This window comes from Erinaceus europaeus, chromosome 4 (genome assembly GCF_950295315.1).
Source record: "Erinaceus europaeus chromosome 4, mEriEur2.1, whole genome shotgun sequence".
In the NCBI taxonomy this organism is placed as follows: Eukaryota; Metazoa; Chordata; class Mammalia; order Eulipotyphla; family Erinaceidae; genus Erinaceus; species Erinaceus europaeus.
In genome coordinates, this window is record NC_080165.1 from 114,993,448 (window position 1) to 115,020,056 (window position 26,609).

The 26,609-nt window shown below is 36.6% G+C and overlaps 1 protein-coding gene and 1 long non-coding RNA gene across 4 annotated transcripts in view; one reads left to right on the forward strand and one right to left on the reverse strand.

The window, feature by feature from the left end:
* Window positions 1–26,609, reverse strand: part of PDE7B (phosphodiesterase 7B) — a 424,310-nt gene that overhangs the window by 209,630 nt on the left and 188,071 nt on the right. The window contains exon 1 of one of the 3 annotated variants that reach the window (XM_016186829.2): window positions 215–718. The exons of the other annotated variants lie outside the window; for them this stretch is intronic. Coding sequence (XP_016042315.1) covers window positions 215–452 — 238 coding nt within the window. The 5' untranslated portion in view covers window positions 453–718. Of the gene's footprint in view, window positions 1–214; window positions 719–26,609 lie in introns of those variants that run through there. 3 annotated transcript variants of the gene reach the window in all.
* Window positions 571–12,543, forward strand: LOC132538138 (uncharacterized). The gene is made up of 2 exons (XR_009549578.1): window positions 571–680; window positions 12,042–12,543. It is a non-coding gene; the product is annotated as an uncharacterized LOC132538138 (long non-coding RNA).

Genomic DNA, 26,609 nt, shown 5'->3' on the forward strand with positions numbered 1-26,609 from the left:
TTTCCATTCTATTAATGCTCCTCCTATCACAGCGCGCTTAATTCTTAAGATTACATTTCTCCAACCAAGAAAATATTCATTAATTACAGCCTCGGACCCTATATCATACGGCTTGACTTTTCCCTATCTTCCCCTTTTTAGGTTTGGACTTTTGAAGCAAGGGACTGAAAGTCATCAGCCTTGACCTTGTTACCTTTCACACTTCACAATTTACCTGGGAAGCTGAGAAGAGCATCTTCATTCTCCAGAATGCCTCTCTGTTTGGTCGCCTGCAGCTCACTTTGTGACTTCCAAACCAGCTTTACCATCCTGATCATCTCTGGCAAGTCCCAGGGCAGCGGCCCCTGCTGGCACCCCGGCCGGCTGCTCAGGGAGGAGGGCAGCACACCTTCTGGGGCCGTCCACCTTCTGCCTAGCTCTGCCGAGTGAAAATAGCGCTCCAGCACAGGCATTCTGCCCTGTTCCCCAGAAGAGGAGGTAGGGTTGCTGCTGCTGCCGCCGCCTAGGCTGCTGCTACCAGAGGGGAAATTCTTCCCGGGCCTGGGAAGGCGAGCCCCTGTAAAATTCTCTCCAGCTTCGGAAAGGCAAGCCTCCTCCAGCCTGGCACAGTCTCCCTGTCTCTCTAGTCCCTCCACAAACACTGGCAAGGAGAGCGATTCACTTCCCGAGCTTTCTTGCTGGTGAGAACTGTTACTGTATTCCTTCCTTAGAGATAGAATTCACCCCCCCCCCTTCTCTCTCAGGCACTGACTTCACAGCACTTAATTAATCCCAGGCTACAGCTGGAACAACGGGGAAAAGCCATGGAGGTTTTTTTCTTTTCTTTTCTTTTCTTTTTGAGCATTCGCTGTTCTTCTTTTCTTCTGATTTATTTGTCCTCAGCCCTCTTATGGTGCTTGTGAAAGTTTGTCAAAAGGTTTGTTTGATCTCTAAGGACTTTAGGGAAAAAAGCAGGGCTCCCCTTTGCAAGCTTCTGGGAGGCATCCCCCAGAGACCAGTTACCTGGAAGCGTCAGGTAGGGACTCTCTGGTGCAGGAAGCCCAGAAGCTTCCCTGGCTTCAGCCCTGGAAGCTCCAAGGAGCTCTCAGAAAACCAGGAAAGCAGCATGAGGCAGAACTGAGCTGCAGCTGCTTCTCTCTGGAAGATCTGGCTAGGGTCCACCTTTCCTGTCTGCTATGTCTAGGGATGGGCTTATTCTGTTGAATGCTCTTGGATAGATCCTTAGCCTCATGGTTCACACACTCCCTTAGGTAGGTCACACCCCTCCCTCCCCATTTTGCTGTCATTTATTCTCAGAAAATATATATATTTTTTGCCTAGTAGTCAAATCCCTTTGTAACCTCAACTGCCCTTCAGCTGGAAAGGAAACAACACCAAATCACATTCCAAAACTAACTGTGAGAGAAGTAAATTGGGGAAGCACCAAGAGCCTTATGCATATGTGCAGTAGGGCTGCATAATTTGCACATATAGCTTGGGATGGCTGAAAATACATTTCAAAGAAAAATAGCAATGACTTTAAAGGATTCTCATGGGTGGTGGGTGGGCACTTAAATGATAGTGAAAAAAGAGAGTTGAAAATTCACCTCCCAGAGACAAAGCACTGTGGAGTTAACATTTGGGCTAGTAACTGCTATGCAAACCCCCCTCCACCCCACACACACATACAAAACATACACCTGAGGGTGGTTCAATTGAGGACAATTCTAGACTATACTTGCCTTTGGGTCCTGCAACTCAGAGATGAGGCACTGACCCTGGAAGTCTGAACTGGTATGACAAAAGGGGATGCCCCCCTGTAGCTTATATGAAAAGCTCTAGACATAAACAGGGGGTGGTATTGTATTTGACATTTTTGTCAGTAAATTGGGTTTGTAGGGACAATTTGAACTTCGCCATTCACGTGGATAGCTCCTGTTCTCTTGGAAGCCATCGTAACAATCCCATTTTTTCTCCCCTCTTCACATCTCTACATTGCAAAGTGTTTTTATTTTGCTTGGCATTTTATTTTGCTGATGTACGAATTGTTGTTCCTGAACCACATTCCTTTTTGGGGTGGTTTATCACAGTCATAGTTGATGTTTCTTTAGGGAAGAGAAGACTTGGGGGAGAGGACACAGAGCTTTGTACATGTATATTACTTTCATGGTCCTCACTTTGTTGTTTAAAAGTTGAAACTAAAAAAGGTTACTGTAATTTTATTATTGCCATTATTATTGCCCTAAACCTGTGGTTAATAATTTTTGTTTTTTACGGTGAACTATGTGGGTTTTCTTTTTTTTTTAGATGGAAAAGTACACTGGCAGACTCTTTCTTAATAGGTGAAGAAGGGTCAATGTTTTTTGAGGGTATAAGACAACAATAAAAGACACTTGTGAATTCCATTGTAAAAATCCAGAGCAAACAGATTTTTCTGTAACAACCAGATATTCACACACCAAATTAGAGAACAGTGATTTGCTTATGAGAGAGAGAGAGAGAGAGAGAGAGAGAGAGGGAGAGAAAACTTCCTTCTAGAAGAGATGAATGGAATTGAGAAACAGTCTGACACTTCCAACACTTTTGACAGCAGCGCTCCCAATTCTTATCTTACCCTTCCATCAGATTGGAGATACGCTGGATCTCTAGAATTGAAACACTTTTATTTCAGATGCACTCCATGGCTGTTGTACTGTACTGACATACTTCCTGAATAATACCTTAAACTCATTCTCAGTCACAAACTTCCTTGACATAACAACTGAAGAGTTTCCTAAGTGTTTGACTATTTTTATTTTTGTTCAGTTACTTTGCAATAGTACTTAGCATCAGGATATCCTGACCCTTGGAACAAAGGGGTTAAGAACAAAGAAAACAAATATATGAAATAATATGTTATATATACTAATGTATTAAGAATATAGCTCTTCACTGCACACTTCTTCAAAAATTGTTTTTAAAAGATGAGGATATTTTTCCACAATAATTAAATTATTTTACTTATTTAACTGTAAACTTGCTTAGGAGAAGTTCTGAGATGTCGAATCACTGAACATGGACTTGTCTGCAGACAAGTTAGGAATAACCAATCATTATCTTCAATGTTCGATCTCAAAGAGGAATCTATTTTATTTGAGGGTTTGAAAATTGAAGATGTTGCACAATTTCTAAAGTTTCCCCAGTATAGGTTTGTCTTCAACCCAGGGTAGAAGTGCAAAAATACCCCTAAGAAAGGTCACTCTCATGGTATTTCTGGCTCACATAGAAACAGGAAGTACAGGAAATCTTGCGAGAAAGCTTGGCTCATGTATTTTTTGGCTCAGTTGCAGACTCAAGGGATTGGGACAAACTGACAAGATGCTAGAACTGGCTGGCCTAAAATCATTGTATTACACAAATTCTTTACAAGGTGGTTTTGTTATATTTTGTAGCTAGAATTTTAGAGGTTGTGATATATTTTTTTCTTTATTTCACATGGTTACTTAATAACAGCAAATGTGCAAATCTATGATTTATCCCTTTCATAGTGAACACCATGCCTTTTGAGATAGTATCTTATTTATTATAGTTAAATTAGGTGGTATGGTCAGATGTTTGGCTCATCGGAATAGTGAGAAGAGGTTGGTGGAGAGACTGTTCTATAACTGCTCCGGACAGTTATAGAACAAAGAGGTCTCATTTTTTGTGACTTGTGAGGATTCTTATAAACCTTAACATGCACAATGAATGTGCTACTGTGCTACAGATAGATTTTAAGGTAGAATAAAAAAAATTATCACGTTTTTTTCTAAAGATGTGAGTCAATCTAACTTTCCATTATAAGGGAAGTAGAGTAGTTCTATTCTTTTGTCAAAGAAACATGAAAGCTAATAATGTTAGCACAGATGTATTAACAGACAAGTCAAAATCACTTTGTTGTATATGTTAGATGTATATGTTATAGCTTGAAGCTATAACAAAAAGACAATCACAATACTAAATAATTCAGATATAAAAAGAATCAAAGATGTAACTGATTTAGAACTTGAATTTCTTGTTTGAGGGAACTATGAAGATTCCTGTAAAATTATGTATATTCTAATCACTACTGAGATAAGCTTTTATTATAGACTATTTAAAAAAATAAAGTATTAATAGTAAATATTTACAGTCTGTCCAGAGAATGAATTTTTAAAATTTAGTTCTGAGGAATGAGCCCAGGACTTCATGCATGTACCATACCCATGGCTCATTTTTTTAATTTACATTTTAGAGAAGGAAAGAAAGAAAGACAAAGGCCCATGGAATAGGAGCTCAGACATACAGGGGTTATAGAGGCTCTTGTGCTGAATATGGGCCCTAGATCAGATAAGTGGGGTTTACATATGAGCTACTCTCTTCTCTGATCCAGCTTTCTAGTACTATTCCTACCTCTGACACCATCTCCCCAGACATATCTTTAGCCCACCTGCGTGTTAGCTGTGGGGTTCAGGCAAAATTAGTAAATTTTGGTATACAAAATATACTCCTTGGTATACAAAATAGACTCCTTAGCTTTTACCAAAATGGAGACCCCAAATTTCATCTGCTATATTCTTATCTTTAAGTTCATGGTTATTAAACAATTTTTTCTGCTTTGTATCTTAATGCTTCTTAGCTACCAACTTGCAAATGACATCCCTGGGCAAAAAATTCCTTACCAATGTTTCCTGGAACCCCACCTTACCAGAGCTCTGCCCACTAGGGAAAGATAGAAATGGACTGGGAGTATGGATTGACTTGCTAATTTCTATGTCCAGACCTTTCACCTTCTGCATAGTGTAATGATCCTGGATCCATACTCCCAGAGGGATAAAGAATAGGGAAGCTTCCAATGAAGAGGATGGATGTGGAACTCTGGTGGTGGGAACTGTGTGGAATTGTACCCCTCTTATCCCACAGTCTTGTTGACCATTATTAAATTAATAAAAAAATTTTAAAAAAATTTAAAAGTCACTGGTCCACCAATCAATGAGTCCTATCATTATTGTCTTTCATATTCTCATGTGGTGTCAGGGGTTGAACCCAGGGTCTCATGCATGAAAGACATGGACTCTATACACTGAACTACTTTCTGGGCCTCTAGTGTATGTATTTTTTTTAAATAAAAACTTAACTACATATATTCATTTCAGTGTTTTATTATTATTTTGAGTATATCAACCTACTCTCACAAAATTTCATTTTATTTATTTATTTATTTATTTATTTATTTATTACCAGAGCATTGCTCAGTGCTAAAGCTAGTACCGGAGATTGAACCTGAAACCTTTGGTGCCTCATGCATGGAAGGCTTTTTTATATAACCATACTACTACTTCCCCAGTCCACAAGATTTCATTTAACGTGAACATTTTCTCACTCAGCTATTTTCAAAATATTTTATATTTTTATTTATACTACTATTTTCTTTTAATCTTTAAAGACAAATTCCCAACTATTGAATAGACTTAAAATTTTGTCTTTTCCTTTTCATCATTTCAAATAAGGACGGACACACACACACACACACACACACACACACACACACACCCCTACCTCTTCCCTGGCTTCACGAGTGAAATTCAAAATGAGCAATAAAAGAAAAACAGGTCTATCAACTTTGTTTAATGTAGTCTAAGCAGAAGAAGCTGAAACAATTTACAGTGTCCTTCAGAATAAATAGAGATGTAATAACTCTGGCCTTAACTAATCTTAAGGAACTATGCCAACCAGTATGGAAAAAGACTTGGTCTAGAGACCAACCATACAAGGCAGTGCACATCTCCACTGCAACATGGAAAGAGAGGAAAAGGAGTGGTGTGAGATGGGATAGCATTGAGCTGACAGATTCACAGTGTGATTTCACAGCAGGTACTTAAACAACAGCCAATCATTCTCTTATTCATTCTCTAAATATGAATGAACAAAAGGAGAAATAGCAGAAGGGAAAATCTCAAGGATCAAGCTCTGGATCCTTTTATAGGCCAGGTCTCTCAAATCTGATTCTGACTGTGGCTATTAGTTGCCTTCTGTTACTTTCCTTTGCACCTTATAACATATTTTTATTTGTTTTTATTTTATTGAATAGATACAGAGAGAAATTGAGAGGGAAGGGGGAAAAAGAGAGATACAGACAGAAAGAGAGACACCTGTAGCACTTTTGAAGCTTCTCCCCTGTAGATGGGTACCAAGGGACTTGAACCTAGTCCTTGTGAATTGTAATGTATACACTCAACCAGATATGTCATTGCCCAGTCCCCTCCTTTGTACTTTTAAAGATACAAGTCAGGATAAAAATATTAATTTTACTTATTGGATAGAAGCAGACAGAAATCAGTACAGAAGGGGGAGATAGAGAGGGAGAATGAGATACCTACAGCAGTGTTTCATCTCTCAGCAAGTTCCCCCCTCCCCCACAAGTGGGAACCAGGGCTTGAACCTGGGCTTGTGCACTGGCATTGTAACGTGCATTTTTTTTATTAAGGAATTAATATTTTACAGTCGACAGTAAACACAATAGTTTGTACATGCATAATATTTCCCAGTTTTTTATACAACCCCTACCAGGTCCTCTTAACATATGCATTCTACCAGGTGTACTGCTGTCTGGCCCTAGAAGCCATGATTTTAATTGGCACCAGACCTCTTTTCTAACTCTAAGATAAATTTTTTAATTGAAGTAACATTGCATCTTAACATTAAGCTTCACATATGCATCATTATAAATCAGAGACTATTTATACTGCAATAAATTCACCAGTAAAAATCCAATTCTACTTTTCTCTATACAATTGAGTCCTTTTACCTAATTGACTACTTTCCTTTTACTTCCTTTTACTTTCTTTTATTTCTCTTTTGTGTGTGTGTGTGAGAGGCAGAGAGAGAGAGAGAGGGAGAGAGGGGGGAGAGAGAGAGGGAAAGAGAGAAGGAGAGGGAGAGGAAGAGGAAGAAGGAGAGAATGAGATCTCTGCACTCAAATTATCTTCAGTGCAATGGGAACTGGGCGCAAATCCTGGCCTCACACATGCAAAAAAAAGTACACTATTTAAGTATCTTGCCAACTCTCTCCTTCCTTTCTGATAGTCATTAATTTGGTCTGTCTAAAACATAACTTATTTTATTTATGTACCTGCCATGACTGAAATTATATAGTGTTTGTCTTTCTTTACCTTATGCATTTCTCTAAGTATAATGCCCTCTAGGTCTGTCCATATTGTTGCAAATGAAAGAATTAAAAATATTTATTTATTTATATGCTCAATTATGGATTATGGTGGTCCTGGGAATTGAACTGGGATCTCAGAGCTGCAGACATAAAAGTATTTAATTTTTTTTGTAACAAAGTAGTATTTCATTGTGTATCTTAATTCATGATATTTACTGTATCAGTCAGTCAACAATGAACAAGTACAATAGCATAAGTGTTGAGAGTAAATCTGTAGGAAAACTTTTGTTCACTTAGTTCTCTTTCTTTCTTTCATTAGAGGCTTTCTTTGTTATTGGTTTGGTGCCTGTACTTCTTCACTATTTCCAGCAATCTTTTTTTTTTTTTTTTGATAGATGGTGAGAGACAGAAAAAAAAATAGAGTGGCAGGAGAGAAGAGAGAGAGAGAGAGAGAGAGAGAGAGCAGGAGAGACACATGTAGCACTGATCCATTGTTTGGGAAACTTTTCCCTTGCAGGTGAGGACCCAGGACTTGAACCTACTTCCTTATACATGATAATATGTGAACTCTGTGAGGTAAAACCCACCACCTGCCCCCTCTTTATGCTGAGGACTAGGACGTGCTATTCTTTCCATTACAGAATACTTGATGTTTTGGTGTGTGACAGTGATACGTTCTAGCCAGACCTTATTTTTTTAAATGTCTTATTAGTGATTTAATGATAATTTACAAGATCAAAAGATTATAGGAATGTAGTTCCATACTACACCCACGACCACAGTTCTGTGCCCTCCCCCAAGCCCCACCACAGGCTTTCTCACCTCCTCCCCCATGATAACAGTTTTCAGAAAGCCTTAGTGACAGTTTGAGTACTCCCTCACCCCCAAATTCATAAGTTTCTATTCATTAGGCATATATGAACTAGAACATCCCACAGTTGTCTTTCAGAGAAATGAAGTAACAAAACTAAGATATAAAAATAAGAAAACTTGAACACAAATTCTGAAGTATAAAATTTTTTGACTTTATTTCTTTCCCCATTCCTCACATTTTTTTTTTTTTTTTTTTTACTGCAGAGTCAGGGGGTGTGAAGTAACACCATCACTGAGCAAAAGACATTCAATACATGAGACTCAAGGATTTCAGGTTTAATTCTGGGTACCACTATAAGACAAAGTTAGCCAAATCATTTCCAGAATCTTAGAACCCACTTCTGGTTATGAAAGACTGTCAGTGGTGTTACAGTGCACTTGTCACAACCTCATATTCAGGTGTGGTAACTTCTGAAATAATAGCTATAAAAGTGAAATTTCTGAAGTGGCTCTTCAAGACAGCTTACTATTAGGGTTGCATAACCTTTCCATTTGAAGTCATTACTGAGCATTACCTCAAACTTATCTATAAATGGGTATAGTGGAAATAACTCCTTATCTATCCCACTAAGTTTCCTGTAAGAATACTATGAGATTAAAATGTAAGTTATTTGCAAACTGAAGATGTCATAAAATTAAGAAATCTTTCTTTTTAAAAGCAAAAATTGAAAATTTCCCTGTACTCAAAAGTTGACTATACTTTCTTGGATTTATTATAAAGCTGAAAAGTCAATCACTCAACTCTTGAAATATGGCTCACTTTGGAAATGTATGTTTCCCATGACAATGCAGAAGTAGAGGAAATCAAAGACAGGGGTAACTGAAGAGAGAATTGGACAGTGACTCAGTGGGAGAGATAGTGGTAGTTTAATAGTGCAAACATGGAAGATGGATTGAGTTAAAACAATGAAAATAAATGAAAGTGGATAGTTGAATTAAGTATGTAGTAAAATAGTGACTTGGGGCCAGGGAGGTGATTTATTGGCAAAGTACATGCCTTGAATAGAGGATATGACTTCTAGTTTTGATCACTGGCACTACGTAACATTACAGAACTAGACTCTGGCCTTTCTCTCATTCTCAATTTAAAAATAAAGAAATGGCTCTATAATATAAATATTATTGTAATTGCAGTTAGGAGCTGTGATAATGGTCCACGAATCATGGTTAGTATTTAAGGCTGCATGATCTTTACAGTGGAATATTTAATGCTCTAGTTAATACTACAGAGGTTCCCTGATTGAGAACTCAAACTTCAGTCCACACTGACTAAGGGGTTTCTTTGATGTTCATGAGTTATACAAATTTGTGTCATATGTTTGATAGTGAACTTGTGTCTTTAGGCCTTCTACTGGCCTTATTTCCCTAGACAAACTCATGTGGGATTTAACTTTTTTGCTTGTGGCCTTACTTGCTCAAACACACACACACACACACACACACACACACACACACACACACACACACACACACACACACACATACACACAAAGGTTGAGAGAGAGAAAACCTATAATACACGATGTACATGTACATACAAATATATATAATTTTGAATGTTCTTAGCTCATCTCTGTTTGACTGATGTGTTTAAAAGTGGAATGCGTAAAATCAAACAATATTTAAATACTTTACTAAACAAAGTCTGAAAAAAAGCCCTCTCCTCTGTCTTTTTTCTTTTTTTTTCAAGTGAGATACATTCTGGAAGCTTTCATGTCTTAGACAAGTGAAAAGACCTTCAGAAGTCTGAAAGGGAGATAATCCAGACATCCTCAAAAAGTTCGGAAAGATGCCAAAGCGAATTTTTTCTCTTCTTAATTTAGTCAGAATAAACAGAACCTCTAATAATATAAAGAAAGATAATATAAACAAAATAAAAGGAAAGTGAGAAGGTAGTATGTATGAAAGAGCTCAATAAGACTTAATTTTCTTCCTGGCATTCATTTATATTTATGTTTATGAAGTTCAAAAGCAGTTTGGGAGAAGGAAATTTCAACTCCTACATGTGTAAATATTATAATTCCACTTCCTTTCTAGTTTTTTTAATCTTTCCCTCTCTCATTAGCTTCTGGTAATGATATAAAATAACTCTGTCAAAAGATACCTCTTAGCTGCTATTTTGGAGTTATGATTCTCAAATGCTACTATGCATACAGGTCACCTGAAGATTCTGTTAAAATGCACATACTGGATATACAGATCATGTTGAGAACCTGAAATTCTACATTTCTGTCAAGTTCTCCTTGGGTGACAAATTTTGTAGACACAGAGGACTACCTGATAGATATTTTTTGCCTTTTCTGTGTTAGTTATTTATGAAAGAAAATGTAGCTATGTATCTAAAGTCTCAATATTTTCTTATACCAATATTAGGACTTTTGACAATACTTAGTTAAATACTCATAAATTCTGGATGGACAACCAAAACAGCAATGTAAGGGAAAGAAATGGATTTTCTAGTATAGTCATGGCCCTTTGGACTATAACTAAAATAGGTCTACTAACTATCTACAAAACGGATACCCTCCAACTCTTCATCTGAATTATTCCAGCCTTTAGGATCATGATTAGTCAATAATTTGTTTGGCTTTATATGTTAACTCTTTTTTAAGATACCAGGTTCCAGATGCTAACATTATGCCAACCAGACCTCGCTGGGCAGATGACCCCACCAATGTGTCCTAGAGTCCCACTTCCCCAAAGCCATGCCCCACTAGGGAAAGAGAAAGACAGGCTGGGAGTATGGATTGACCTACCAATGCCCATGTTCAGTGGGGAAGCAATTACAGAAGCCAGACCTTCCACCTTCTGCACACCATAATGACCTTAGGTCCATACTCCCAGAGAGATAAAGAATAGGAAAGCTATCAAGGTTGGTGATAGGATACGGAGTTCTGGTGGTGGGAATTGTGTGGATTTGAACCCCTCTTATCCTATGGCTTTTGTCAGTGTTTAATTTTTATAACTAGAAATAAAAATAAATAAAAAATTTCCCATAAAGTGATCTAAAAGCAAATTCTTGGTTGAAAACTTCAGCATTAAAAGAATTGATCTGATGAACAGGCCACCTCCCCTGCTATACAACTTGACCAGTGTTCACCTCTCCCCAGACATATACCCTCCATTAATCTCTATATAAATCTCTACAAATCCCACCAGTTTCTTCATATGATGATAAATAAGTAAAAATAAAGACTTTTGTATTCCTAAAAAAAAAAGGATTTTCATAGAACTGGCACTGAACACTAGTTGACTTAAAGTGGATAGCTGAATGAAGTATGTAGTAAAATAGCTGGGATGCATTCGATCGACCTTCTCGTGGTGCATCCCGTGAGTACCCATTTATTGGGGAAACTGACGATCCTTCCTAGCCAACTGAATCCACATGGATCCCAGTCACTTTCAAAGCCAGCAACAAGCAGACATCAGGCTCAACCTGACGCTGTTGACTGGCTACGGAAGAAGGGCAAACGCTAGAAGAAGAAGAAGAAGAAGTAAAATAGTGGCTTGGGGCTAGGGAGGTCATTCATTGACAAAATACATGCCTTGAGTAGAATATATGGCTCCTAAGTTTCATTCACTCCTTTTCTCTTATGAGTTAACATTAAAGATAAAATAGCAAGTGAAATAGCTCACTTGAATTGTGTGAATTTGTTATGTGTATGACCCAAGTTTGAGCCTGGCCCCCGCTGTAGTGAAGGAAGCTTTGATGCTATTCTCTCTCTCTTCTACTTATTTCTCTCTCTCCTCCCTCTCTCTCTCCCTCTCTCTTTCTCGCCCTCTCCCTCTATCTTCCCTGATTCTATATAAAAAAGATATAAATATAAAGTTCTAGTCATTATGATGAATGATAGAGCCTTAATTTCAAAACACATTTTTATTTATCTTTTCTAGCCAAATGTCAAACAAAATTTAGTTAGGTCAAATTTACTGTCCCTTCTTTCCCCCTGCATTTTTTGTACTCTTATTGTTATCTTCATATTAGTTGGAATACTGACATTGAATCTTTGATTTTCTATATCAGGAGTACTCGTGCCAAGACCTGCACCTTCATTTGATTTATTAAACAGCTATGCAAGATTGTCTTTGGATGAAGTCACTCATATATTCTAGGCATGAATGGATGGTGACCAGATGAATCCACAAAGCAAAAATGGGAAAATAAAAAGTAGACATTCATATTTCCTCTAGCTAGCAAGTGGTCCATGATTCTGCTGACTCAGAGAAACATACTGCAATGCCACAGTCTCAGTGAAACACAAAAGAAAGCACAAAGGACAAGTAAAAAATAAACTGTGCAATAATCTGAGTCTTTATCAGGTACCTCCTGGAATTCATGCATCCCCAAATATAGTATTCATGGGAAAGTGATGCCAGAAGCAAAAGGCATGTGAAATCAACTGGAAGACAGGGCTAATCAAGAGCATGAGGCCAGCACACTACCACATTTATATGATTAAGAATTTGTACAGTTAACAAAATAAGAATGCTTAGAATAAATGGAAGCATCTGCTGGTAATTGCAAACATTTGCTTGTTTTAATTTTTTTCCATTGTCTTTCTTGGATCTTTCTAAGGCAAGTGCTTTACTGTGGTTAGAAACACCTGTATTTTCTGTTACCCATGAGAGTAACTAAAAACTAAGAAAGTCAAAACTAGAAGATAATGGATTAAAAACCAGTAAACAGCATACCTAGTATTTTAATTTTGTTTTTTTTTTCATTCAGGGAGAGAGATAGAGAGAGAAAGGTTATATACGAAAGCTTTCTCTAATGCAATGGCATACTCATATGGTGCTGGTGTTCAAATGCTGGCCCATGCCTGACAAGACATACATCCTGCTTGGTGAGCTACCTGTCTATCCCTAGATTATTTTATTATAAAATGCATTTTTTCATTATGATGGCAGGAGAGTCAAAGGTGGAAAGTAAAGATGAAGCCATATCGTAGTTACTATATGGATAATATGCGAACCACTCTTTGTATGATGCAGTATAGGGTTCCCAATGACAATCCATCTGCTGAGTGTGTGTGTGTGTGTGTGTGTGTGTGTGTGTGTGTGTGTGTAGTGAGGGTCTCACACCACTCCTAGGACAACTCCTTTCATTCAGATACAGAGAAACACCAAGCACTAAAACTTTCTTAGGTGATATAGCATTCCTGTGTTGCTTGATGCCTGTATAGGCATGCCTTCATCATGAAAAATTTCTCTAGTGAATGGGAAAGCTACCATGGGAGGGGGTGGGTTATGGGGATTGGGTGTTGGGAATTGTGTGGAGTTGTACCCCCCTACCTGATGCTTTTGTTCACTAATCCTTTCTTAAATAAAAAATTAAAAAAAATTTCTCTAGTAATTTTCTTTTTGAAACTTTGTTTTTAATTCCATATCCAAATTCTAACTAAATCTTGCTTCCATTCTACAAATTATCAAAGCAATTTCTTAACTTTATGCCTATAGGATATGACTTACTGCTTGTTTTCCTTATCTGAATCTCCTAATTCTCATCTCTGATCTGCATGCATCTCCTTCTTGAATTCATCTTGCAGCCAGGTAATATGATTTACTTATTCTTTAATGCATTCTGCTTTTTGACATGAGTATTCTATTACATATTTAAATGCAAAGAAAAATATTTCTATGTTTAACTTCATATGTTAATACGCCTTGTACCTACCTCTTATATCTGTCTTGAGTAGAACATAAAATCAACTCCGGAACCACACATAACTAGTCTTTTAAAATTATTATTGCCATCAAAGTTATTGTTGGAGCTCAGTGCCTGCACACTGAATCCACTGCTCCCTGTGGACATTTTTTTCCTTTTTGATAGAGACAGAGAGAAATCAAGAGGGAAGGGGCAGATAGAGAGGATGAAAGAAAGATACACATTTGCAGTACTATTTCACCACTTGTGTAACTTCTCCAAGCAGGTGGGAAGCAGAAGCTTGAACCCAAGTCTGTGGGCCTGGTAATAAGTGAACAACCATTCCATCCCATCCCATAACTAGATTTTTAATAAACATTTTTTAAATTCTTTTTCATTTATGCTTCAAACTTTAAGGAGACAGAAGGGCTACTAAGAAAATGTGTTTTTCAAGTCTCTCACTAACCATTACAAACATTTGGAGATGTTTTATTTTTAAAAGTTATGCTAATTTTGTGAATTAGGAAACCTTATAATCATACCATATAAATACGTAAATGAAAAGTAATGTTAAATCTTAATACTAACTTGGCACAAAAAGAATTGCTACAAAATGGTTGGAATTCCTTTTTCAGATATTCATGCTTTAAAAAGTAGGCTCCTTCCCATAGTCCTGAAACTCAATGTTACATTGAACACACAGATTTTCTAAAGAAGTCATATTGCTGGATAAAAGCTAGATAAAGTCTTAGACTATGCATGGTGGGCAGAATAATGGCCTACTAAAATTCCACATTCAAATTCTTAGAGCTTATGAATATGTTAGGTTACAATGCAAAGGGGAATTAAATAGCATATGGAATTAAGGTTGCTAATCATATGACATTAATAAAAGGAGACTCTTTTGGAATATTTGGACCTAATGTAATCACAATATGAAAGTGGGAAACAGGAAGGCAATGCCAATGTAATGAGATGTGGAACTTGAGACTGTGTGGATTTACAAACAAAATAGAGTCCTTGAACCAAGGAACAAGTCTCTAAGAGATAAAAATACAAAACTAGATTCTCTCTTAGAGTCTCAAGAAAGGAATGCAAATATCTTCATTTCAGTCCATTGAGACTTACTTCACTATTTTTCTGACCTCCAAAATTATAAATTAATATAGATGTATTGTTTTAAGCCACAAAGTTTGTGAAATCTGTAGCAGTAGCAGTAGGAAACTAATATATCATGTTATCGTTCATACTTTCCCATGCTGGAAAGAAAATTTCTGTTTGTCTATTTCAGTACAGAGTCCTTCTTCATGAAGATTTTATGCCCCCTCCAATTGCTTTCAATCTATTTTTATTATCTTTAAAGTTGTTCTGCTTAGATCATTATTTGCCTTAGTATTGTCCTCCAAATTGGATTGCAGGAACCATATTTCATACTTCATTAATATAAAATCCTAGTTATGCATTTCTCATTAATTCATTCATTCTGCACGTACTGAGTGGTTAATACTTAATGAATGCTCCATGCTGTTTAATATATAAAACAGGTCTCTGTTCTTAAAATTGATGACCAGTTTACTAGAGAAATAGACACAATATAGAATTAAATACAAAGGGCATTGAATTGTAGAGCTTTAACATAAGTGTGAGCACAGTAAGTCTAAATTAGTGTTTTTTATACTAGTAAGAACAACTACCTGTTTTATTGACTATTTCTATATTTTGATGATTAAGATAATATTTAGAAATTTTCACTAAAAACTTAAAAAAACCTTGAACTATATTTTATAGCATGTGTACCTATCTAGGAAAAGATGTGTGGTTAATTGACTGTTTGCTAACATTTTTTTATTTGCTCATAGGAGTTTTAGAAATTTCATTGTAATTATTTGTAGAATCAAGAATATCCTTACTAGTTTTCTTAGAAGAAATGATATAATATTCCTAGCAACATGCTGCTTAGAAGATCTTATTTCAAATTGAGACACACAAACTTGCTAAAACAAAACAAAACAAAACAAAATAAAAAACCCAGCCAAACTGACAAGTGACTGATATCATACATCTATTCAGAATTGGTAAAGAACTAAAAAAGAGGCAAAAAAAAAAAATCTAGCAAAAAATATACCAAGGAATTACACAGGCAATTTTCTAAAGAAGAGATATACATGGCCCACAGACACATGAAGAAATGCTTCACTTCACTTATCACTAGAGAAATGCAAATGAAAAGTATGCTGAGATGCCATCTCACACCTAAAGAATGACTTACATCAACAAACCAGAGAATGACAAGTGCTGGAGAGGCTGCGGAGAAAAATGAACTCTGCTTCACTGCTGGTGGGAATGCAAACTGGTACAGTCCCTTTGAAAGACTGTATGGAAAATCCTTAAATAAAAATTGAATTACCTCATGTTCCAGCAATACCACTTTTAGGCATTATCCAGGGGTGGATTCAAATAGTAATTAGAAAGGACGTATGTACCCTTGTGCTCATAGTTGCACTATTTACAATAGCCAAAGAATTGAAGTAGCCTTAATGCCCACAAACAGATGACTAGCTAAAGAAGAAGTTATGGGACATATATTCCATGGAATACCACTGTGCAATAAAAAATGTTGATATTGTGTCCTTCAGGGTAAAATGGACAAACTAGAAGTGATTATGCTTAGTGAAATGAATAAAGAGATGAAAGATAACTACCAGATGGTTTCATTCATATGTGGAATCTAAAGATCTGAAACACATAAACTTGCAAAACAAACAAAACCAGAAACACACAAACTAAACCTTGTGAGAACTATGGTGGTTCTCTTTGGGAGGTGGGTGGGTGGAGATACAAACTTTGGTGGTGGGTGTGGTGTGGAACTGTACATTGTAATGGTATAATCTAGTAACATACTATAGATAATAAATAAAAAATAGCCAAACTTCAAATTATCTTTAAGATTCTGTGAGGACTATAATGGATGGGGGTAGAGGGTAAGGAGGTAATTTAGAGCTTTGATAGTGGGTACGACATGAAACTATGTCCCTGTAATCTTATAATCTTGTCAACTATGGTTAAATCTCTAAAAATAAAATATTGCATGATATTAAAAAAGAGCAATCCTGTAAGTCTAATGTTATTTATTTATTTACATTAAAGGGAGGAGATAACTAGAGCATAATTCTGGCAGCTAGGATGCCAGGGATAGAACTCAGCACCTCATGCTTTTCAGCCACTACCAGGGCTATGTAACATCTTAAGAACTTTTAGTGGTAATAATTTCAACTAAATCATGTCTTAGTTTGAGTTACTATAATAACATGTTGTTGTGACACAGCACTGATTTGGGGATGTAACTAGCACCAGGCTGGGGCTGACCAACATAATTAGCATACGGCTAACATCAGGCTGAAGGACTTATGTAAACCAAGTTATTTAACTGTGAGCCTACCAGAAGTCTGGCTTTCTCTCTCTTGCTGTCTTTTCCAGCACCCTCTTTTCCTGTGGCCTCCATGCAGGCTCCGCTTCCCAGGACCTATCATACTGCCTCTCATCAGAGAGACTACACATGTGGAGTTGAATTTTGGTAACTAACTTATGAACTCATGGGCCTGGCCTATTCTTACCTCTGCTGATAATTGCCCATTTTAATGTACCTAAAATATACTGTTAATGTACTGCTATACTGACATGTAATAAACCGTGATTGTCTTAAACTTGAGCTAAGCTGCACCCTCATGAAGTCTTTTTTTTAATTCTTTTATTTTTATACTTATAATAATATCACAGACTAGGGAACATCAACTCACAAATGCATTTCTCACAGTTTTGAAATGTGGAAGTTCAAAACCAAAGCATCAGCATGATTAGAACTTAGCAAGAGTTCTCAGCCTCAGGCTGCTTTTTTCCTTGTATCTTTCAATGGTGAGCAAAGAGATCATTTCTCTTGAGTATTGTATCTAGAGGATAACCTTTCTTCAAGAAATGCTGAATTAATGCCAGAGCTAAGCAGTATTCTCTTTTCTTTCTCATCTCTCATAATAACTAAACATTTTAAAACTATCATTTCTGACAGGAACTTAAAACTTCGGAGTATTCAATCAGCAGAATGCCTTATCCCTATAGGTGAGTATGGTATATTTGACCAGTAGATCACAGGTAATATAAAGTTAAAACAGTTGGGTACTTATCAAGTAAAATCTAAAGTAGATTTTTTATAACCATGTTTCTGCATTATGCACTTAGATGAAAGTGTTAATTTACCAAACATTTTAATAGGAGGCACTTTCTAATCCTCCAGTAATTTCAGGAAAGCCAGTATATAGTTTAGGTTTAAAAGAGTGCTTGCTTTTGCAACATCAAATGTGCTTTCTGAGGTTTCCCAAAAATGTTGTGACTATTCCACATAGAACTCTCTCCATAATTTTACCACACAATCAGTCATGCAATTTCAGCATTCACTACAATCTAGAGAATTTTGGAAGTCCCCTGAGAAATGCAAGGAGACTAATACCTATATTCTTAGGCAAATATCATAAAAAATAAATACAGAATTTTGTGTGCAAGATTAAAAAATATATTCTGCATAAGACTAAGTATCAGATATAATCTGTCTAACATGTGTAGATAGATAAATGCAATCATTTTACTTAGTCATGTAAAGACTTAAAGTATTTAGTGTTATGTCAAATATGAACATGACTATAATAATAAATTATTCATAGGTGCCCATGAAGATACATCAGTCTTTTAAAGAGTACAAAACTTGTATACTTGATGTCCCAGAGGCTGTAGGTTTAATCTCTGGTACCATCTTGTGCCAGAGTTAAGCAGTATTCTGCTTTTTCTCTCCTCTCTCATAGTAACTAAGAAATATTTTTGGGAGTCGGGCTGTAGCGCAGCGGGTTAAGCGCAGGTGGCGCAAAGCACAAGGACCGGCATAAGGATCCCGGTTCGAACCCCGGCTCCCCACCTGCAGGGGAGTCGCTTCACAGGCGGTGAAGCAGGTCTGCAGGTGTCTATCTTTCTCTCCTCCTCTCTGTCTTCCCCTCCTCTCTCCATTTCTCTCTGTCCTATCCAACAACGACAACAACAACAATAACTACAACAATAAAACAACAAGGGCAAGAAAAGGAAATAAATAAATAAAATAAATATTAAAAAAAAAGAAATATTTTTAAAGTACTATTGAGGACAGGGACCCAAAGATGCTGAATATTCTGATTAGAAAAATGACTTGCCCCAAAGTTTGTACTTTTCTTCTTTTAAGGGCATTACTAAAGAGGCATGTCTCTGCAATTCCTTTAAAAAGAAAGTGCTGTGAAATTTATAGGTTTACATTTCCCTAGTAGAAGGACTGTGAATATAAATTAGGTAGCCAAATTGACCATGAGTAAGTAAAGCCAAAGAAAACTGAGGCAGAAAACAGAAATGCCTGGTCCACTGGAAACGTGACTGTCCTCAGCTTCATCTCTGCATTCACTCTCCTAGGACAGAAATCAGCTGGAGGCCAGATCTGGATTTTGCACATGTACTGTTGTCCACGCAAAAAGTGACCCAGTAATTTCCTTAACTCTCGGAAGCACTTAAGGGTCTCCCCCCCCCCATTTCTAGCCAAACTGTTTAGAAAGTACAGATACTGCTGGCACTGTGATAGTGTAAGCAATCTTGCTAAATGGCTCCAAAAGGAAAATATGTATCTGATGTCTTGGATAAATCTACAATAGTAAACTCCATTCACCAGTCAAACACAATTCTTCTCTGGATCTTTAGATCCTAGAATCTGTTAGAGACAACAGAGAGATAGTTGCAGGTATGGTTAAATAAGTCATAGACAACTATGATTTCTCATATCATACCTGGCATTGAGAATCACCAAGTGATGACATAGATCAATCAAGTCATTTTCATAAGGAGTTAGGGTCTGACTTAAAGAAACTGTTCCAACAATAAAAAAACAAGGGCAACAAAAGGGGAAATAAATAAAGTTTAAAATAAAATAAAATAAAAATTAAAAAAAGAAACTGTTCCATTACTGGAAACAGACCAAATAGACAACTAATTTTCTTAATATTAATATATACCATGTTCTCTGTCATGACGTTGAGAGAGGATGACTTTCTTTAGTGCTTCCTTAATGAAAGTTGTGAGAAAGGTCTAGGTCCAACCAGGTAATCATGGCCATGGTGGAAGTAAATATGGTGTGAAGAGCACAAGATGTAACCCTACCATTTACTATAGAGAAAGGTTCTGGATATAATAACTACTTGTTCTTAAGATTTGCATCATCAAATGTTTATGAATCAGTCCTTTACAATTATAATCTATAAACTAGGCTGAATTTCTATAGCTTTATCCAACATTCCAGCCACATAGGCATAGTTCTAACTGCAGAGTGCTAAGAGGGTGGGCAGAATTCTAAGAGTCAGGGGTAGGGAGACAGCATAATGGTTATACAAAGGACTTCCATTCCCAAGGCTCTGAGTTCCCAGGTCAATCCCCACCAGTACCATAAGCCAGAGCTGCATAATGCTCTTATCTCCCTGTCTTTCTCTGTTTCTCCATCTCTCTCTCTTCCTTTCTATGTATGTATATTATTCACTCTGTGTCTCTCATTAAAATAAAAAAAAGTTAAAAGAATGCTAAGAGTCTCGCTGTGGCATCTTTTTAAAGCTTATTAAAGGCTGGATTTTGGACAATTGCTTTCATGGAGTAGACTGATAGTATCTACCTTATTTGTGTCCTTCTAAGAATAGAATAAAGCATTTCCATAAATGGTTACTGCTTACTGCATTGTGTATACAAACAATTAAAAGAAAGTCTAAGCTTAAGTCCGGTAATTTACACAGTTTGGATAATACTTTATTATGAGAAAAAATTCAGAAAAACTGAACCCACATTCTTGCACATGGTAACGTGTGCTCTTAACTGGGTATATTAGTGCCCTGCCATGGTTACTATAATGAAAAAAATCTCAGAGATTTCTTATGAGAATATAAGATAATTTAAAGAGATTAGAGGAACTGACTTTGCTAAAAGAAAACTGTCAAATGACTTTCTCATCATTACCAGGGTGTTCAGTTGGTGAAGAAAAGGGACAGCTTGCAGGCATTACTATGGAGACACACTGAATTATCTATTCCTCAGGAACTGGTGAGATTAATGTAGTGTGGGACTGGTAGATATCTTGAGCTTTTGTGATTTCTATCCAAAGAAAAACATAGACTAGTCTGAAGCACGGACTTCTCTTTAAGTTATGCTGAATCCATACAAGATACTAGTTTGTGGATATATCCTGTTTATCTTAAAATCCTCTGCAATGAGGGGTGAGCCTGAACTAAGCATGTGGATACTATTACACCACTGGCCCAAATGAGTTTTTCATTAGGAGAGACCTAGTGGAAATAGTGATTTACGGTTTTCTCCCACCTTCTCAATAAGTGCTCCCCAGAAGGACACACAAATTTTATCTCAAAAGAAATTCAATGAATACACCCTTCAAAACCCTAGGCTAACTGGAGTAAAGGGTGCCATTTTGTGTGCATGCAGTACATCCAGGTACAATATAAAACTCCAGGCCAGGCATATCTGAAGAAGAGAATTTCAGGCAAAAACAAACAAGCCAAAAATTTTGGAACAAGCTTACATAAAGCTACAACTTTATTTTTAAAGCAAGAAACAGCTTTCTGTGTCTGAGAAATAGAAGGCAGAGTGACAGTGATTTAGCCAGCAACGGATAGGATAGTGTGAAATGAGATTTTGGAGATAAACTAGAGCTGTTGAGGTGGGTAGATTAGACAATGGTTTCTGGATGTCCTCCAAGGTGTGAGGTGTGATGAAGAACTGTTAGGAGGTTTTCAGATAAAGAGTGGCATGATTTAATGTAGTTCATAAAATCATTCTGGTACAGGGGAGGGATTATATGGGAGCCAGAGTAGAAACAGAAATCAGATAGGAAGCTGTTGAAGTTCAAGAAGTAAAGGGTTTTTACTTTCTTGAAAAGTAAAAACAGAAAAGTAGAAACAGAAATCAGATAGGAAGCTGTTGAAGTTCAAGAAGTAAAGGTTTTTACTTTCTTGAAAAGTAAAAAGAAAAATGAGTAGTTTCAAGAAATATTTTGGAAATGAGATCTTTAGAATTGACCAATGAATTGGCAAGTGAGGAAGAGGGAGGTTGGGTTCTAGTGTACTAGTTAGTTGCTGAAATGGAAAACATATATATTTAAAGGTGGTACTAATTAAACATTCAGGTGGATATTGTCTTTTGTTTGAGATGACTTTCAGATATCCAAGTAGATGCCAAGTAGGTAGTCTAAGTAGAAAGTACAGGGGAAAAGTCACTCTTTAGATATTAACTCTGGTCTTACTGGAATTCAGAGAACATTTATACTAAAGAAAAAAAAAAACCTCTGTGTCCAGTTCAGTCCAGTCACACCCAACCCAAATCAATGAGTAGGAAATAAATAATGTAAATGATATTGATAAACAGAGACTGAAGATGTAATCTCTGAGGAAAAGGCAGATCAAAATCAGATGGGGTTGGTTGCAAAAATGTCAGAAGGGTCAAGGCAAAGCCAGTTTTCAACTGTGATTTGATCTTGGAGAAATCAATAATCATTTGTGTTGGAGAATTCATGATTTCTTGATAGACCCCTGAATATAATGCCCGTTATTTCTCTGTTGAGCTATATTTTTAAGTTGCTAACAGCTATGTCAGAAATTGTTTTCTCTGTAGTTCTGTCTCTAGTCCCCCAAGGTTGCTTAGGACATATCAGGGTAAATACAGATAGTGGTCAACATGCCCTTCAGTTTTTCCCACAGCCAGTTTTATCTGATATTCCTGAATTATGCCTACATCCTTGGAGCAAGGTTAGGATTTGTAGAGTAGACATAGAATCTGATATCTGAGGATAAAGAGTCTGATATAGAGTTACATACTAGGAGAGCAATCATTCAGTTATGTATACCCATAATATATTTTGTGTCATCATTTGGCAGGTTTTAAAAAATAATTGTAAGAGATGAGTAAGTAATTTGATTGTTTTTATGACAGTTGGATGTTGAAACATGTCCTTACCATTGACCCCACAGGCTGTAAATCTAATAAACCAGCTGGTTAATGGTGCCTTTGAAGTGTATTTATTATTTTCTTTCAAACTTTTAAAAAACATCTATTTATTTATTTTGAATAGGGACAGAAAGAAATTGAGAGGGTTGGGGGGGGTGGCGGGGAGAATGCGCGAGAGAGACCTACAGTACTGCTTCATCACTGGTGAAGCTTCGCTCTGACAGGTAGGGACTAAGTACTTGAACCTGTATCCTGCTCTGCTGTAATGTATGTTCTCTACTGGTTATGTAATCACCTGGCCCAGGATTACATTATTCTTGCTAATATATAGGCTTACACGTAGCTACCAGAATTTATCTTAGAATACACAGGTGAGAAATCCTACTATTTCATCTTTTATTTTTAGAAGACTTTGGTTTACTTCTGGTTTCTCTGTTATACTCCAGATGATTAATTTTGCCTAATTCATGGTGCAGTCTGGCACAGTGCAGTGTTCAAGCCAGGAACATTAGAGCAATTTCAGTTGCAATTCTTGCTGTCGTAATCTTTTCGTGTGACATTGGACAAGTGACTTTACCTCCCAAGACTTAGCTTCATCAGCAGGAAAATAAAAATGACTATAACCACCCTCTAGAATTCCAAGAATAAAATGTGGTGTATGGTATGCTAATAGCTAATATTTATAAAGCATTTCAGATGTGTCAGGTACATAGTGTTCATAAGTGGTAGCTCCTCTAGACATACTGGCTTTGTGCCCTTAGTAGCTGGACTTTAAACAATCCACTGGAGTGTCCACACACTGTCTTCAGTTACTATAGAAAATAGTAAGGGGGGAGAGAGAAAATATCAAGAAGATAACAAGGAACAAATTAGAAAGATTATTATGTACAGTAATAGGGCTAGACATTGCATTTGTGCATGAGAAGCTTTTTGTGTAACCATTATGCTACCTCCTTAGCCCTTAGACATTGCATTTGTATTGTATCATTTAATCATCTAAGCAACCCTTTAAAATAGTAGCTATTATCCTCATTACACAGATGAGAAAAATAAAGTTCCAAAAAGGTTGTTTTATACTTTTTTGTGAAGAAACAAAGCAAACAACAATTTAAATAAAATGCTATATATATATAACTTTTCATAAGAATAAATTAATTAAAGTGCTGGTAATAAATAGTACAGTCAATTCCTTATTAGCAAAGCATCAATCACATTTTAGCCTTAAGCAATAAAGTGTAGAAAATCATTTTCCACATGTTAATAAAAGGAGATATCAAGTTCATCTTACTCTGCTTAGCATAGATGTTCTCATAGATGCTTGCATGAGTAAAAGACTAAATTATTTTGTTTCTGTCATAATATATACTGAGGTTTATTTTGCTGCCGACACTGTTCTTTGGTTTAGCAAAATTCCCCTGGATTATTTAGAAGTATTCCCAGAAAAGTTGAAAATGCCACTAACTTTGTTACATTTTTCAAGTATTGCACCAAGAAAGGAAGGAATCCAGGAATCTAGTATATATTTGGCCACACAGAGAATCAAGGTTATCAGAATACCCGGGATTTAGCATTTGTCAGTTTCATTTATAGTTGGACAATTCATCTCATTTTCTTGTTAATTTCATGTTTTTGTTTTTTTTTAGTCAGTCATACTACATTTATCTCATTTTCGATTTTATTGTTTACTCTCAGGAGTAAAACTGAGGAAATCTGAGGGATTTTTTTTTCTTTAGCTCCACTTTTTTAAAGTAACCATGCACAACCAAATGTAATAAATTTGTGATTATATTTCCACCTTTAGAAAGAACTGTTCAGATAACGCTTTGCCCTGTCACATTGAATCAGAAAAATGTTTCATCTTGTTTGTTTAGTTTTTGATAGTTCACACTTCAAAGAAAGGCAAAGGTTATATCCGCTGACAATTGTACAAGCCTATGCAAGCAAAGAACAAAAATTCTTCCTTGACCCCCTCTGTGATCAGTATGTATGTCCTGATGCACCAGAGACTTGGTGACGTCTGTTGTGGTTTGCTGACTCCCAACAGGCTTGACTCTGCAAGCTTAACTCAGGAAAAATAGAATCCCACCAGCTTCAAACAGTTCTACTCAGGCACAATTACCAATAAAAATATCACAGAGTTGGCTCTAATGTTACTTTGGGCCTTATATTTCTGTGTGTATGGCTAGAAGATGGTGAAAAGGAAATTGCAAAAACACTGTGGGTCTAAGTAAAGCTATTTGACAGTCTTGCTTAAGCCTTCAGCTTGCCTGTGCTTTTTAATCTGAGAGTTTTACTTATGAGGATTATGTCTAAAGAAATAACAGATGTGGACTCAAACACATACATAAAGCGGCATGTATAGTAGAAACACAGAGACAATTGATTCAATGTTCCACGACAGACCCATAGGTAAATGGATCATGGAAAGTCCACAGGTTGGCATTTTTTTGTTGTTGTTGCCGTTAAAATATTTTAGTTTCTATGGTGTGTTACTTTTGTGATCAGAAATAAGTACCCAGTAAAGTTTACTGGGAGTTTGGACTATTTTAACCTTCAAAAATTCTACATATATGTCTCTGTCTTTGTAAGTTTATTTTTATTTATTTTTTGCTTCTATCGTTATTTCTGGGGTTCAGTGCCTGCACTATGAATCCAATGCCCCTGCTACCATTTTTCCATTTTACTGGATAGGACAGAGAGAAATTGAGAGGGGATGGGAAAGATAGAGATAGAGAGGGAGAGAGAATGAAAGACAGCTACAGAACTGCTTCCTCTGTAGTTGGGGAAGTGGGGGTTCAAACACATATACTTACACTGGTCCATACACTTAGTAATATGTGTGCTTAACCAGGTGTGCCACTGCCAGGCCCCCTGTGTTTTCAGGTTTATCTATCTGCATATTTTAGACTGAATAGCTATATTCAACTTTTATAATTCCTTATAGCTCAAGTTTAGCATTGAAACATTAAAGAGAATTCCGGCAGCAATCTCTCATATTTACTGGCTAAACTTTTCATTGCTATTCATGGGTGAAATTTGATTATGAATTTATGAAAAAATAACATTATCATTTCAGAGGGATGAGATTTTTAAATAGAAATATACATCACCATATTAAAGTATTTCTATAATTTACGTTCTACCTATAATTTCAAAATAACTTCAGTTTCCTTCTACTTGCCTGACTATGTAACTGCTTTTCTGGTCTGGATAGTTCTGCAAAATAGCAATAGTATTGGCCACCTGCATCATTTCACAGTGGTCATTTAAAGCTAGTTAACAGAAGACAACAGGAGTTCCAAGTTCTTTGAGACAGCAATTTTATAGCTTAGAAATTATTATTATTATTAAAATTACATATAAAAAAGAAACACTGACAAAATCATAGGACAAGAGGGGTACAACTCCACACAATTCCCACCACCAGAACTCCATATCCCATCCCCTCCCCTGATAGCTTTCCTATTCTTTAACCCTCTGAGACCCAGGGTCATTATAGGGTGCAGAAGGTGGAAGGTCTGGCTTTCGTAATTGCTTCCCTGCTGAACATGGGCATTGTCAGGTTGTGGAGACATCTTTTATAAGTGGGATTATACAATACTTGTTCTTGTGTGATTGGTTTATTTCACCTGTTATGATTTCCTCTAGATTCTTCCATGTGGAAGCATCCCCTCCCAATTAAAGATCTGGGTTTAAGCCCCCATTCCACACATGGAACAGGCATGCTTCACAAGTGGTGATGCAGGTATGCTGGTGTCTATCTTTCTCTCTCCCTTTTAAATTTTTATTTATAAAAAGGAAACACTGACAAAAACCATAGGCTAAGAAGTGTACAACTCCACACAATTCCCACCACCAGAACTCCGTATCCCATCTCCTCCCCAATAGCTTCCC